The 16,545-nt window shown below is 44.9% G+C and overlaps 2 protein-coding genes across 2 annotated transcripts in view; one reads left to right on the top strand and one right to left on the bottom strand.

Annotated features, from left to right (window-relative positions):
- Nucleotides 1-14,365, bottom strand: part of T265_05515 (hypothetical protein) — a gene marked incomplete at both ends in the record, with an annotated part of 48,968 nt that extends 34,603 nt beyond the window's left edge. The window contains 4 exons of the mRNA XM_009170549.1: nt 1,637-1,738; nt 4,258-4,506; nt 11,684-12,266; nt 14,144-14,365. Coding sequence (XP_009168813.1) covers nt 1,637-1,738; nt 4,258-4,506; nt 11,684-12,238 — 906 coding nt within the window. The remainder of the gene's footprint in view (nt 1-1,636; nt 1,739-4,257; nt 4,507-11,683; nt 12,267-14,143) is intronic.
- On the top strand, nt 10,752-15,024 carry T265_05516 (hypothetical protein; the record flags this gene model as incomplete). The annotated part of the gene is made up of 4 exons (XM_009170550.1): nt 10,752-10,874; nt 13,116-13,360; nt 13,662-13,775; nt 14,835-15,024. 4 exons carry the CDS (start codon nt 10,752-10,754, stop codon nt 15,022-15,024), a joined length of 672 nt encoding a protein of 223 aa, XP_009168814.1.
- Between the last annotated feature and the right edge of the window lie 1,521 nt (nt 15,025-16,545).

Genomic DNA, 16,545 nt, shown 5'->3' with positions numbered 1-16,545 from the left:
CATTTGCAAACAAATTTGGTTGTGAGAGAGACTCACCTGGAACCCAGCTGAATCCCATGCTTATGATGTTTCTAGGCAAATTTGTTTGCAAACAAATGCAATCCGGTCTCAAGTGGAACGAAGACTGCGCCTATCTTATGAGCCCCAAGAAGGGCGAAACCGGTCGTGGGCTATCAAAGAATTTTCATCAACCTTAGGAGCAGTGTACTACGTCTGTGAATGTGATGCTGTTTAGACCATTTCTAAATCCTACAGTTACCGGACGTATTTTATGCAGGAGTGGGACCAAAAAACAACCTTAGCTTAAGATCCATCGAAAAGATTATGCTCAAGGGAGGCCTGCGAAACTCTTTAGGTTATGGAACAGCCAACCTAATTTATAATAAAGATATTTGCTGTTCAGTCCGATGTGTTGTGACTTGCTGAACGGTTGTGCAACTCTGTATCGGTTCTTGGCTTCCTGCTCCGCCCGCTAAACTACATCAAAAAGCACGGTAGCTTCAGTCAGTCCTTTTTAGAGACAAAGGAAAATTATCGCAACTGTATTTATAAGGCATAAGGTCATGCTGGGATCTCCGTGAAGGGGCGAGAAACGTCGAGCTAAAGATGCTCAGTCCAGATTGGCTGGTATTCTGACCAATCAGGGCATGCCTTCGTTCGGCACATAGCCTGCACGTGACACATCCATCCAAATGATGTGCTGTTCGGTTATTAGCGACGGCTGGCTTCCGGACAGAGGAGGATGAAGGAAAGTAGGTTTTATTCGGAGGGAAATTCTTTTTCCGCGATGACGTCGATAGTGAGGGTGTCGTTGAGACAGATGCACATCTTTCTGCTACCCTCCGGAGAATAATGTACGTTATCTCTGAACTTGGCTGCAAGCTGCTAAACCGTATAACAAATTTTTTTCTACTAATAAATACGCATTTCGAAAAACTGTGGATCTGACTCCCACTGATAATCTCTAATTAGATTGTCGACTTTTCCGGAGGGTGAATTCCCCTGGGGTGAGCTCGAATTTCCTCTCCCTAATTTGTTTAGTCCTAAAAATTCAGTCGAAGAAATGTTTTATCGTTTTGGATGAAAACAATGGTTGAAACAGATCCAACTTGAGCGATGGATCCATATGTGTTATTACCAATGTGGCTTCGATTACTGTTGATGTTGTATTGTTCCATTCCCTTTTTACTGCTGTTGGTTCAATTGTGCCGCGACTCTCTTACTGTACGTTTTTGCTGTGGCTCTTGTTCGCTTCCTTTCGTACATCGGCAACTGCGCGTATTCACCAATACACTCAGCCTGCCAAATGTCCCAGTTTGACTATCGTTCTCGTTCGAACTCCGTGGTTGATTGATCGTAGTTCTAATAACTCCAAATATTCTGCCCTGACGCACGGACGGGCCGTTGTGAATTGAAAAAAATCGCCATGACAAATCGGTCTTGTAAGCATTAACTTGTACGAGATATCCTGATATATGTGGTGTGCACAGGCTTCGATCACTGATCACGAAACCTTGACTATTCTTTGTTTCATTTTATACTCTAGTTACGTAATTGCTCTTGGATCCTCTACACTATATATTTTTAATTCAAACGAGTATCAGTAACATGGTAAAACAATTGGAAAAAGCCTTACTTGTGACTGTTCTGGGGATCCCGGGCGCTGAACTCTCGACCACTGTATGGGTGAGCCCCAATCTGGCATCGCGCGTCGGGCAGGTAGTCCCATGCTGGTGGTCTGAGAGAAAGAGTAATGATTGTTCGGCTAGTGATTTTTGTAGAGAAAATCCCACTGAACGAGTGTCGGAACATAAACAGTTAATTCTTTTGAAGTCCTTTGTAGTTTGGCGGCCATCTAACCTGACGTTCGATACATTCCGCTATTCTAACAAACCCGTAGACTCATCCTTCACTGTTTGTCAGTAAATCTAAGATACTCAGTACATCAACATTCATCTTTACTTAGAGGTCAGGTGGACTTAAAAAGTATTATGCCTACGAAGATGTATAGAATCATATATTTCGAGTCAAATGTTCTCCTCGTGAATTCTTCACTCCAACGATATCTCTGAGAACTGAATCGAAGGTACGTTTTACGCACAAACACAGCTGCACCAGTAGGCTAAAAACTACTTTATTACGAACTACTTCCGGCCCCTGAGTAGTTTGTGCTAATTTGCGATATGCGGTCATGAAGCGGTGATGAATCAGGTGGCTCGTCCCATTGTAGTGCAGTTCCCAAAAACAGACACTTAGAGAGGAAGCCGACTAATGTGAAAGCTGAATAATAAATTCTTCCACGGATCATGATAGGGGGACCAAGAGAAAAGGGATGCAACCGTTCAACTCAAACAAGGATACGATAGATTGCCATGGCTGTGCAACAAAGTGGATTCTCCGGAGACTCGTAAAGTTTGCTGAACAATCACGTGCTTACAGGATTTTTATGAATCGTAATTACAGCATCTTCCTTTGAAGGGTCATCCTCTTGTCCTAGTGCAGATATTCAGGTCAGTTTACTGCAGAGTGGGGAAGCACATGACTCGAGTTTCGCTCTTATTAGAACTCATCAGAAATGTGTATCCTTGGTATTGTGAAGGTTCAAACTCCAGACACCCGAATTGCGAAGCGAGCGTATGGCTACTAATCCACCAGCACAAGCTTGATGTTTCCCAATTACCACACTTGAACGGCCGAACATGTTCATGCCTGATTGATGTGATTGGTTTCCCGGAATTCTCGAACATCGACCCAGTAACTGTCCTGATTGTATCGACTGAAGGATCAGCCTTTCAGTGCCACGTAAGCTCCATACTTTCTAGAGGACTTCTTGATTAGCTGTGACCGATCGAGGGGTTTGTAGGATTCACATTCACACTGAGAGGCCCGGACACGTGGTTCAATTGACTGACACAACCAGGATATCTGCTGAGTCCTCGTTCGTGTAACATTCATATAAATCAAACGTTCATAAGTGTGAATTCTATCAGATGACTAGGAAGTCCCGTGAATGTCTGATGGCGACCACATACTTTCCAGAACACTTTAGAAATGTGTACACTCACCAAAAGATATTCTCAGCCGAAATTCCGTCCACCGACGGTGCCGCCGACCAGTCTCACCGAAGACAAAAATCCATAACAGAGGGTAGAACAATGCACTGGGTCCTTGTTTTGGACAGATCTACGTAGTGCAGACAACTTGACATCACATCCTGTTCTTTTGAAAAACCCTACAACGTCGCGCTGTGATTTAATTCGCAAGGGCGATAACGACAGATGGACTAGTTTTGCTTGTTGCTAAGACTAATATCACACGAAATGCCGCAAGCGGTTTGGTGCACCACCCTTTCCCTGACGCTGTCTCCTGGTGTGGTGAGTAGACTTCCGGAGGTCAACCCGGAAGCTGGACGAACAGGTGACCAGCGGTCCGTGAATGCTTCCAGCGGCTAATATCCAGACCTACCAGTGAATCTTTACCTAATTTAGATGTGATGTGGCATCATCATCAACTTTTGTCCAAATCGCGTGCAGCAACCGTACAACCTCACGGACAAGCCTAATTACTACCGCATGTATGACTAATTCCCAAGTTATGAACTCATTCATCTCACACAAACAAGCCTGCCATTTTAAACCTCCCTCTGTGCTTAAAATTCGGTCTTTAACCCTGTTTACATAGTTCTGCACTGCTACATCGTATTTCTAATTTGGACGTTGGCATCATCTGATGGGTGAATACATTGCAAAATAAGAATACAGGGAGCAGATGGTGGAAATTCCATCATGTACAAAATCAAAGGGCTAAATTAGCAGAGAAATCAATCACGTCACAAATCGTTGCTTGGCCAGATCAAACATCAGTGGGTCATGACAAGAAATAACCAGCAGACAAGGCGAGTGATTATCTCCGTGGATGTGTTGTCGTTCTATTTTCTACGAGCAATATGTCTTGGCCAATCTATGGGAGGTAGTGAGCAGTACCCAGTAAATTGTGTACAGGTGAGATATCAGAACGGATCATTAGTGTATGCCCCACAATGACAGCCCATGTTAGGACCTATTAAGACTGAGAGGCTTCGTTTGGAGGAGACCCACCTGAATATGACATCAGCCTCAACCTAAATGTGAGAACAGATAACCAGTGCCATGTTATCTTCCATTATTCATAAAAAGGTCGCTGGAAGACGGTAAGAGAAAAGATGGCGACATTACAAAATAGTTGCTCCAGATGAAAGTGACCGTGTAACATGCTCACCTTCCTCTGCTTCTGCGCCAGGTGAGCTCGTCTGAGGGCCGCTTCAAACTGAGTCTTTGGTGCTGAGTTGTGATCCGTATCATCAAGTTCATCATCCGAATCGCTGGATAACTCATCGAAGGACAGCGCTGAAAAGGACAGCGCAGAACTGTGCATGACCCGAATGCCGACATCAGCGTAGACAAGTTGTCCAGTTTTGATCGGTGTGGTATTGGCAGTTGGGTTTCCAGCACTATGTGGCTGGCAGTCCTGGAGGAAAGGATTGTTAGACTTTCGTAATAAATGTACTACTGACGTTGTTAATAGTAGTATAAAACTGCCTCGAATTATTGCACTACTGACGTTGTTAATAGTAGTATAAAACTACCTCGAATTATTGCAGGGCGACACCTCGCTCCACGTCAGTCCGCCCATACATGGGTGCATCTACGTACAGTGACATACAGGCATGCTCACATCCTGTCCAAAAGCCGGTTCACCACGAAGCCGGAAGTACATCACACCTTTCTCAGTACTTACTTTCACCAAATACTTAACCGTGAGTTTGATAGATTGAATCGATTAATTTTCCTTGATATATGGACATGATATTTTCAATAATGTCCGGTGTAAGTTGCATCTCCACATAGTTGTACAACTGAACTCTCGATAGACCGCTATTTATGTGGGGTTGTTGAAACCTCAGGGACTGTCCACTATCTATTTCAGTCTTCTTGATGCCAATCGGTGAGGTTTTGTTCACTCTTGCTTGTCAAGACGAGTGAATGTTCTCATTTACAAGTTGTTTCAATATCAATGCAAGACTAAAGTGAATCTCAACCGTATCCTTCGTTTATAATGCGGAATATACAGCTGAAAAGTAGCATAAACGAGAGTCAAATTCCAGTTGAGTCCCCGAGGGACCAAGTCTATCTGAGAAGTCCCAAAAAGGACAAAACTCGTGGTGGGTTGTCGAAGGGTTCTCATCAGCCTTGTGTATGTAGTGTGGGTGTCAAAGAAACCTACTTCGAATTCTCGGAAACCGTTCCAGCTGAAACTTCAAGCGGTTTTTTGTGCAGTTGATTTGTTTGTAGACATGAGAATCAGCTGAGTTTCCACTCAACACCAAAAATAGCCTTATCTCTTTTTATAGGCAATAAATTAATTCATTGGTTGTTTAGGTGGGGTCCCCTTGCTCAACAAGGCTCATGTCATTTGATGGGTCCCGTTAGTCTGTCAACAGCAGCGAAACAATGAATTTCAGAGCACGCATTTTTTTAATTTGAACATAAAAGATCCGAGTAGCTTCTCTACGGGTGTTGGAAACCAAGTAACAGTTTGGTAGATCAGAAACCTTTTGTTAAAACAAGTAAACATTTGGCTTTCTTAAAACGCCGTCCAATTTGTAATGACAGCTTTCTACAGCAATTGTTTGCCCAAATCTATGCATGGTCACAGCAGAAGATTCCCGATCTTTTGCGAACTCCGTGCCACGTTCTTTTTATCTGAACACAAGTGTTCCAGGAGTTGGAATCGTTGTGGATCTCTCTCTCTCTCTCTCTCTCTCTCTCTCTCTGTCTCTCTACATGTCTCACTCAGTCCCATGTCAGTACGATGTGTAGGTTGATGACAGCATGCTCTTTAAGTTGCGGCCTGTCACAGAGGAACTTAGTCGATACACCTACGGTGTTTGGATTCGTTACAATGGAAAACGGGTTGAACGAGACCTTCGGGAGACCCATCACGTCCTAGCCAATAGAATAAAATTTGGTGCACAAATGAAACACAAAGTTACGTTTACTACAAAAAGATAAGGACACTTGTGAGATCCTCTACCTTTCTTGCTATTTCCAAAGCAAACTGCGGATGATTCAGAAAAAGTAACAGCTGCCTCTTTCCTCGATTCGATTCCAAAATAAATCACAGGAGAAAATTAGTTAGAAGTGCATACTGGGTTTGCCACCTTCGTGCAGCCGCATGTCCTGTAAGGGCGAGATGGCCAGAGTGGTTAGGGCGCGAATTTACTGACCGGAAGGTCCGTGGTTCGAACCCGACTTCCCCTGTCTAGGCTTGGGCAACCTGGCAGTATCCCAGCCCTCATGCAACCTTCGGGTGGCATGACAGTTAGGCATCGGAAGGTGCTACAGCTGAACAGCTGAACGTATGTTCTGCAAAGCCTAATGTCTACAGACTCCGATCATTCATTCCGTTCTGATGAACCCGCCGTGCATCTGAAAAGAACTTCAGCCAGAATTAATCTCCGCACAAAACACGTGCGATGCATTAATCCAACACACTTAAAAGGTCATGGAATTCTTTCAAATCATGCGAGAACGTCACCTTGTCAAGCTCAAAACGGTCCGACCACGTGACAATAGGCGGTGGCGGCGCTAAGCCATTAGGTCGCTGGCTTTCGGGAGGAGTTACTAATAACCTTAAATCAAGTTAATATCACGTTCTTAAGCCCGAAATTCTAAAAATCCGCGGCCCCTTATTCGTATGACCTAGGTAGCAATGTGTCTGATGAATCTCGTGTTCGGATCATTCGTCTTGTTTTACGCGTAATTCCTTCTATTTAGTGATATTTCAGACCAAACTGTGCAGTGACACTGCGTTATACACCGTTTTCAAAACTTTGTAATACGCATCGGTCCTTTGTATTGTCTCATATTTGACTGCGAAATCAAATAATTAGAAAATAACTACAAATAACTATAAATTCGAAGAATATAATGCAGAAGAGATGCAGCAGGGATTCCGTTGAATCTGTAGCCAACACAAAATTAGTGTGAAAATATGTATATTTCGTCAATTGCTTCTGAGTTTGATTCACGTGGGACATGAGGTTGACGGTAATTCAGGGACCGCGCCTATTTGATGCTTCCGAGGAACAAAACTGCTTGTAAGTTGTCCAGGGTTTTTCAGCATCCTAAAGAGTAGTGTTTTGTGAGGGCAACTACAAGGAGTCGTTCAATCAACTATATATCGGGAAGGTCTGATTCCTGAAAGTAGCCTCAGGACGCCAGGAACCTACTGCTCCACCAAAATCTCAACAGGAAAGCTGGCAAGCATCCAGGCCAGTCAATCATTCAATCAATTCAGCAAAAGCTGATGAGTGTTCATGCACGCCACAGAAGCACGACCGAATGTGATNGCATTTAATAGAAGCACGATCGATGTTGATGGGTGTTCAATAACGCCCATCAGACAGCCTGGAACAATGTCAAAAAGTACCCTTTAAATAGCGTGGGGCCGTTGTAACGTTTGCTCACGCACTCGCTTGTTCGGGATATAGCTGTTGTGTTCCCTTGAGTGAGTCTTTTTTTCTCGGGCATTAGGCACTGGAGCGGGTCAGCAGCAGATGCCACAGATTGACGAATCAGCAGCTATGACACCAACCAACCAACCATCTGTGATTTCAACTACCACAGAAAGCTTTCACAAACGGTGCAACTTTCCATTTTCACACTGCACATCTTGTGGGTTCTTACAGCTGGGACACAAATATCTATTCACAATGGTGGATCTTACTTCATACACCAGTAGAACTGACTGCCTGATAGTGTTACAGCTGTAATGGTATTTCACAAGTTCAGTTAAGCTGGTCATCAACCTTATCATCAATGCGTGTACAGTAGTCTCAAGTCGAGCTAGTTCATCGGGAAATTTGTGATCGCCATTCATTCCGGCGCTGTCGAACATCTGGAGTGAAACTTGGTAAACAAGCCATGATCTGTTGGGAGCACCTGCTAGACCACAAAATTCAAGTTAGCATAATCTACTGGAAAAGTATCAAGAGCCGGGAGGTCAACTGATGTTTATCAACAGTGTGTCACTCATGGGTATTCAGAGCCGAACGAACCACACGCTTCCTTGGTGAGGTAGCCAGAGGCAGCGTGCTTCTGATGTCTGTGGTGACCTTGATTGTGTGTCATCACAACTCCTCAGCTAAGTCTAGTTAGACCGAATGAATTAATATCCTAGCAGCGATACAACTATATGACTGTACCAGGTCAAAGAATTACCACTTGCACTGGCCAATTAGAGTGTACTTCGAACCATTTTCTTGACTATCGAATGGTTGAACATTACAGTCATAAAGGATACCAGGAGTGATTCTTGGATTAACCAAAGTGAAACGCACAGGAAACCCACGAACAGTTTCTTTTGAACTGCTAGTTGTACCGGTAAAATGCTTGTCATGCATCGGGATTATCGACTGTCGATACCAACGGTGACTTTTCAAAGAAGACCATTCGCTGAGTCAACATACACATGCCTTGGGAATTGATCAGGTGGCTGTTGATCTGTTCGCCGAGATTGGCAATTGATTTGCAAACGTTTCGTCACCATTCGAGGAAACATCTTCAGTGCGCTGTTGGTTGGGTAGTTCCTCTCTTCGTGCCTGCGTTTATATAGTCTAAAAAAGAGCAGACTCTGCGCTGTAACCTGGATTCTGGTTGGTCCGATCTTAATCTGTGTTGAGTTGTGGTTTGTATTTATTGCTTCTTACAGGCACGCTACTGTTGAAATTACCGTCCATTGTTGTCTCTTTCGGTTGGCCCGTTCTTGAGCTGTATTATGTCGTGGTCGGCTTCTCTGTTGGTTTGTGGCGTGCCTCCTATTCTTAGTAGTTCGCTGTTCTATTGATTTCTTCTTTGAGTCCTTGTTTGGCCTCGGGTTCTGTAGTTCTAGATTTCCTTTGTCCTCAGAGGATGGTAGGCAGGATTAAGGTCGGACCAACCAGAATCCAGGTTACAGCGCAAAGGCCGCTCTTTTTTAGACTATATAAACGTAGACACGAAGAGAGGAACTACCCAACCGAGAGCGCACTGAAGATGTCACCTCGAATGGTGACGAAACGTTTGCAAATCAATTGCCAAGCTCGGCGAACAGATCAACGGCCACCTGATCAGCTACCAACTAATATACCCGAGCTACAATATTCCAACACAGTACCATACACATGCCTTATCAAATTGCAAAAGGTTAATGAGATCTCTTTAAGGCTTAGTTAAAAGTACACCTAGGTTTCAGCTTCCACAAAAATGAAATGCAATCGGGAGATCACCCAGCTTTAGTTTCAGGCTTATCCAATAAGACCAAGCGTTTAGGATGAAAGTGATACGAATTTGGTCAACGTCAAGTGGGCGATCCAGTTCTTGCTATTGATTTTGGCTTCCCCCTCTCTCTCTGGTCCTAAAGTGTGGAGAGCTTGCTTGTCATTTAGAGGTCGGAATCAACCTACAGTGAAAAAACATTCATAGTGAGATACTCGTTCACAATGGTTGTTCTCTAGATGACGACGGCCCCTCCGAGTACCACAACAACGAATACACTTCATCTGCGTTGGACCTTGGAAACTATTTTGTGAGTCTGCATCTCTCGCAATGGATGGTACCAAATTGGGCTCTTTTTTCCTTGTGCAAGCAAAGTTCGCTAACCTGACTACTCAATATTGCATGCAACACTGAGTAGTTTTTGTGGACCGTCAGGACGCACCCAGACAGAAGAAAAAGTACATGTGCAGAGAGTGACGCATCCCCAAGGTCACCATCGGTATGACACGTCCAGAAAGCAGGTGAGTTGGCGGCTCCCACCAAACACGGCTTAGCAACATACGACCAGCGTAGTGGGCTTGAAAGTGTTCACGACCGGAACACCGCCATTGGCTGTACAGAACGAGCAAGTGAACGACCATATTTGGCCTATTAGTCATCCTATATATTTACGCAGAAGCTCTGTATGTTTTGTCCTGACAATACAGCCGTGTCCCGAGTTCTCTGTCTTCTCCCTATCGCGTAGTCTGGCAGGCTCAGTTCAGGCGTAACCCAACAGACGGCCACCCACGATACAACATGGACAAGGGTCTACACCTCTGTTGAGTGATCGTTTCCTAACCCTGTCATCTTTAATAAAGAAAATAAAACATATTTTCAAATGAGACTTTGTTTTGTGAGTGAGCGAGCGAGGACAGTTTATGCAATGAATAGCTGTTTCAGTCTGATTAGGAATCACTAGCACGGCGAATCTGAGGAAATGCCGAGAAGTTTCGAGCCAACAACTTCCTGACAAGTAGTTTGAACAACTAACCGTTCAGCCACGAATGTCTAATCGGCAGTAGGGTTAACTCGCACTTAGACGGGATATAGTGCCACTCATCCTTCAATCACCGAATTCACGTCACGCGGTCATATGTATTGCCTGGCACCTCGAGTGAGGACTCCTCAGGTTTCACTTGTGGAACTAATCCTCCTCTGTTCTACTAACTGAATGTTGTTTCATTAATTTGTTTACAGTGGCGCAAACACTCATCAGGTACAGAACGAATAGTGGAGCACCGGTGAGTTGAATTCCTTATGTCCACGAGAAGCCAGTCAACACGTGTGACCACGTGATGTGGATCCCGTGATTGAAGGATGAGCGGCGCTACATCCTGTCTAAGTTCGATCTAATCACACTGCTGATCGTAAAAAAAACCTTCAGCTGTAGCACTCCTTCGGTGCCCAACTGCCATGCCACCCGAAGGAAGTACGAGGGCTGAGATACTGCCAGGTTGCCCAAGCCTAGACAAGGGAAGTCGAGAGGCAGAGGTCGGGTTCGAACCACGGTCCGTGAATACGCGCTCTAATCACTTGGTTCGTCTCGCCCCACACTGCTGATCAGCTGCTCTTGGCCGAACGGTTAAGGGTTCAAACTACTAGCCGGGAGGTCGCGGGTTAGAGACTCTTTGGAGTTTCGTGAGATGCGCACTGCTGATGATTCTCAATAAGGATGAAACAGTTGTACAGTGCTTCTCGGCATAGATCGGCTTCGCTTACAGAACGAAATCTTCACAAAGCTTCATTTGTTAGAGCTGTATTGATTTAACTGTCCAGGTGAACCCTACATACATACACGCGTTCTCAGAATAAATGGAATGCGGACCGACCACACAGCACCTTTTCCAAAGTTCACCCTGCACGTTCCAACTGTTTTGTGGTATCGGAAAGCAAGCGCGGTGATGACCATTTCCTCTTAGTTTTATCCTGGACACTGAACGCAATGGCTAGTCTGTCTCATGTCATTCCAGTCACTTAGTCCGCACATCGCTTCCTCGATAAAGTCAGCTGCCGCTCCGGCGGCTGGCTTGCGAGACGACTGATGCGTTTCTGTAACACCGCCCTAAAGTCGTTGAAGATTAGGCTTTGTAGACCGAAACGTCTGTCTATTCTTATCAATTGGGTGTAAACGAAAGGATAACTGTGTTTACCAATTTGTCCGAAAACCGGGACAAGTTTCGTACAAAAAATGTTCTGTTGGAGGAAGTAAAAAAAATCAGTGGTTATTTTTGGCGAAATATTAACGAGCATTTCACTGATAAAGTCAGCTCAAACCTCCGTAGTTTTGGCTCAGCCACATAGCATTTGATTTGTGAAACAGCTACGGAAACCAATCAGTTACTCACAGGTGCTTCAGTTACGTCCTCAAGAGACCTCACATACGTTGAAGCCATGTCTGAAGACAGAGATTTTGGTATGGGTCCAAACGCTTCATCCAAGACTTTGTACGGTCGGTCCGCGGGTGATCCCTCTTGCAGACCGTTAGTTAGCCTTCGCTCGAACGTCAGTTGCCTCCAACCGCTAGGACACTCATCGGATGTCGGACAATGAAGGTTTTCCGAAAGATAAGCAGAATTCGCCCCCGAAGGCATGTAATCGATGGAAAGACCAGTTGGTTGTTGTCTGACTGCGGTCGCTGTGTTTGGAGTCTCATATCGTGTCACGCATGCCAGGTTTGCGCTTCCACTGGCGCTTTGGCCCAGTGACTCGTAATCCTCCCAGTATCCGCTGCTGACAGCACTGCTAGCTTCCAGTGACGAACGATGATTCACCGAGAATTCTGTAGTCCTGGTTGCGTTGCAGCTTTTTGAACGACGTCCTATCGAGGCGGTGAATGAATAGTGTTGTTGGATCGGTTGCGGAATGGTGCCCATCGAATGATAGTTCTGAACAGCGTTCATTTTGAGCAGATAACTTTCCAGACGTTAGCTGTAATGCGAAGAATCGATAGTTTAACACTAGTCGCCGCTTGATTCGTTTAATCACCAGTTTATCAAGAGAGAAGTTTTGGGAAATTAAACGAACAAAAATGAATAATATATACCAGATGAGAAAACAAAGAGTGTACATTGGGTGTCGTAGGACTTCAAAGTAATGAATTCCTCAGGACAAGATAAAGAGAGCTAGGGCTGGCCTACAAGGAACACCCGGGGTGCTTACACCTCCAACAATCAGCTGGACAACATAGCAATTGACGGAATGGACGCTACCGTCGATTGGTCAGCTGCCATACCGTTCATTGTCTCTAGCCAATCACAGGGAGGGTCACGTGGCTTACTTGTAGGATCAATTTCAACTACCTCCAGAAGGGTGGATTTGCACTGTGTTGTAGTTGTCCGATTTGAGCGAATCATGTTCAACTCATCCGTACTATGAGTGAAGTTCACCATTTCCAGTGATCAAGTGAATACTTGTGGCCAGCCAACCAAACGAAACGGTAAATCTCAGTGGTATAAGTATATATTCGGACAGCATCACAGAGGACAGAACACCTCCCTCACTACTACCACTGAATTTCAACGTTTGTCAACGTTTTTAAACTTGTTTTTTCGACAAGGAATATTTACCAACTTCGAAACCGAACAGCTAAGTGTTTCATTTTAACAACTTTGAAAAGCACCTTCAACCTTTGTCAAGTTTATCAAATGGTTGGTCTTGGATTTTTTACAGGCACTTCCCTTAAAGACCTATCGCTTTAGTGTCTGAGTTGAATTCAAACGCTGATCTACGACACGCGCTGGGACATGAGATAATCCATCAAACCTCACCAAACAACAGTCTCCATATTCGAAGAATTGTTCCCCAATATTCTTTGGGAGACGCCATAGCTGTTTCGCTGTAGCACCCTTTCGATGCCTAACTGCCATGCCACCCGAAGGAAGCACGAGGGGTGGGATACTGCCAGGTTGCCCAAGCCTAGACAGGGGAAATCGAGATGAAGAGGTCGGGTTCGAACCACGGACCTTCCGGTCGGTAACTTCGCGCTCTAACCACTGGGTCATCAGCACGCTACAACAACGGAGGTGATTGAATAGACCAACTTGGCAGTTCTTCCAGGCATTTATCGCATTAATTGCCTGCATAGTCCTGATCAGCAGCATAGCTTTAAGATGCTTCAGAAATGACCCTTCAAACGCTACTACTCATGGAGCCACAGAAATCTGTCAGTGATTCACGTCACCCGGAAAAGTGTTCACTAGATACTCATACCAAAAGTCAGTAGTGCGTTGCGCCTGCCACCCGATCTTTTGGATTTCATGCATCCCTTCAGTGAAATTACCTTATCATCCAGAGCCCTCGTTTCTTTTGCCAAATTTTCAACAGAATAGTACCTAGACGTAACATACTACTCATAGAGTTGCTGAAAAAACCCACGACCAGTCTCATCATAGATGAGAAATTCACCTGGGATGCACTTGAGTCTCCCGTTAAGACCAGGTTGGTTTGCAAATTTACGTTCGCGAAAGTAAGAGAACGCATTTTTCCTATTTGAGCTCGAGAACTTACTGATCGGACGGTCTGTGGTTTGAACCCCATTGCAGCAGGTCAACTACTCCTGTCTAGGCTTGGGCAGTGTGGCACTAGCTTAGTCCACGTGCCTCGTTTCGATAGCACGGCAGCTAGGTACTGAAAACGTGTTACCCCCGAATGGCTATTTATTTTTCCTATTCTATTGTTTATCTTATTTCTTAACAGTGGGCGGACGCACTCATTGCGTCAACGAAAGCTGTAAAAATGTAATGAAAAAAACTGAGGTCTGAAGACGTAAATATGTAAGTGTTCAGTACATCATGTGTAGGACTTACATCAGACTTGCATGAATGTGTAAGTGTAAACTCCAGATGAACGAACGCATGTCGCCTTTTTCGTCCGTATTCAATACTTCCATGCTTGCGTAAAAACTGCCGCTTTGGAAAAGGTCGTCAGACTAATGAAATTCACGAGGTCCTGTTTGATTTCGAGTTCCCAGTCATGAGTTAGAAGCATCCAACTATGCGTAAACGCTCAAGTCATGCACCCTATTCGCGTAGTGGAGTGTGAGCCGGAAATTCCGCTGGACTGCCGGCCCGGTATTCGCCGCATTACCTCCGGTTGAAGGAACCAATGAGAATCTTGCACTCAGGGCTGACTAACGCTGCAGGCTTTGTGGTGCTCGTGACTAATCAGCCTACGCAGCAGTTCAGCGTTTGATTGGTCACTAGTACTACGCACGCATTCACCCCATTAATTGGTCTGTTTTGCGAGCCGACTATGGTGCTGTATCGCATGCGTTTAGAAATACATCTGGCGCTGAGCCAACAGCACCATATCCAGACCTACTTCCCTGTGCTGGCTGGACACCACCAAGTGACAGCACTCGCGAAGCACTCATTTGCATACCAGTTTCTTACGGGAGAAACCTGGAACCCAGTCGAAGCTCTCGTGTATGATGTTCATCTTCGACTGGACGTGCTGCACAAAGATGGTAGGACATTCGAGATAGCACCGACCTCTCAGAGCGATCTCATACACCGAAGAAAACCTCCCTCAGGACTTTGAAACCTTTCCACTGCTGAAAGAGCATGGGGTTAAAGAAGACCCTTCGACAACCCACGAACGGCTTCACCCTTCTTGGGATTCATCAGTTAGGCGCAGTCCCCGAGTTTCACTCAACCTCATGCTGTACTTGAACCCGAAGTGGACGTGATAAATAAGCTCGTTTGTACACTAGTCTGGTCTTAACTGGAGGCTCCACTGAATTTCTCTTGGACAGCAATCCAGTTGAAGAATGTCCTAAATGAGAGACTCAACTGAGCCTTCCGTGAAACCCCAGTTGGTATACCAATGGGTGTATTTGTCGAGTTCTGTCCAATTTGGGTTGAACGAACGTCGACAGAAGCTCGGCGACTGCATCTACCTGATGAGCCCCAAAATGAACGAAACCAGTCGTGAGCTGTCAAAGACTTTTTAGCAACTTTCTGAATAGTATGTTCTGTTTAGACTGTGACGTTCTGTCTCCATTCAGCTCAAGGGTACCATGAAGTAGTTGGTTCAAGTTAGCTACTTCTCAGATTTCCTGGTGCAGTTAGATGAATGAAAGGGTCGGATTTGAAAAGCACGTTAGCCTTTCAGCAGCACCCGTCACTGATCTAGTCAGTTACAACCTATCCATTCACCTGATTTTCATCCTTGTCTAACCTGACCTTAAGCAGCTCGGCTTCTTCGATCCCGGTGCTCAAGAACCTATGTGTCGACGAATTTGTAGGACAAGTAGAACATGACAATTTGTTTTAACGAAAGACTCACCTGGAACCCAACTGAATCCTTCGTTTATGATGTTCATAAGTAACTGAATGTGCTGCACACAGGCGCCTCAGGTTTCAGTCGCCACGATATTCGAGATATCGCGATACATGTAATTTCGTAGTGCACTACTCATGAGGTTGCTGAAAATTCTTCCACACCCCACAACCGGTTTCGCCCTACTTTGGACTCATCAGGTAGGCGCAGTCCCCGGGTTTCCGTCAACCTTATGTTCTACTTGAGACGAATTGCAGGAAATTAGCGAATATACACTCAGCTGCAAACTAATTTGGAACCCAGCTGAATATCTCGTTTATGATGTTTCCAGGCAACTGAATGTGCTGCACCAGGCCGGCTTATGTTTCAGCTGGTATGATATTCAGTTTGTGGGCTGTCGAGGAGCTCTCAGTAGTCTCATGAGAATCGCGTTAAGTTTTTCTGTTTTCCTATAGCGTCTCCATTAAATTTAAAGTTCGTGTTGTCTGTTCTTTGTTTTAACAAACCCCCATTGTAGCCAGAACTTTGCGATAATCAAAGGGACTTAACGAGATTAAATTTAGCCTCGGTTACGCAGGGCCAATCTGATAGGATTTCTCAGATGATGCTTTTGAAAATACAAGAAATGGAATTACTTCGTTTTCCGGTTGAGTGGTTGCTCAGATTCAAGCCGAAATGGGAGAGCCTGAAAAAATGCTGCCGGCACGGCTAAATTGTTGTTTCAGTTTGATCGACCGACGTTAGCTCCTACATCGAAATTCGGTCGAACATTGTTCACGCAACGACAGCAAGTATATAGTGCCTGAACAGAGCTCATTTCGAATGCCATCACGTGACCAGAGAAAAACAAGTCAAGGTTTTTGCTAATACCACTGTTTTAAAGTTTGCTGAGATTGATTGATTCTACTCGTGACTTGGAAAGAGCCAA

Source organism: Opisthorchis viverrini (genome assembly GCF_000715545.1).
Source record: "Opisthorchis viverrini unplaced genomic scaffold opera_v5_102, whole genome shotgun sequence".
NCBI lineage: Eukaryota > Metazoa > Platyhelminthes > Trematoda > Opisthorchiida > Opisthorchiidae > Opisthorchis > Opisthorchis viverrini.
The sequence above is the reverse complement of the archived record's forward strand: the minus strand, read 5'-3'. Positions and strand labels throughout refer to the sequence as shown.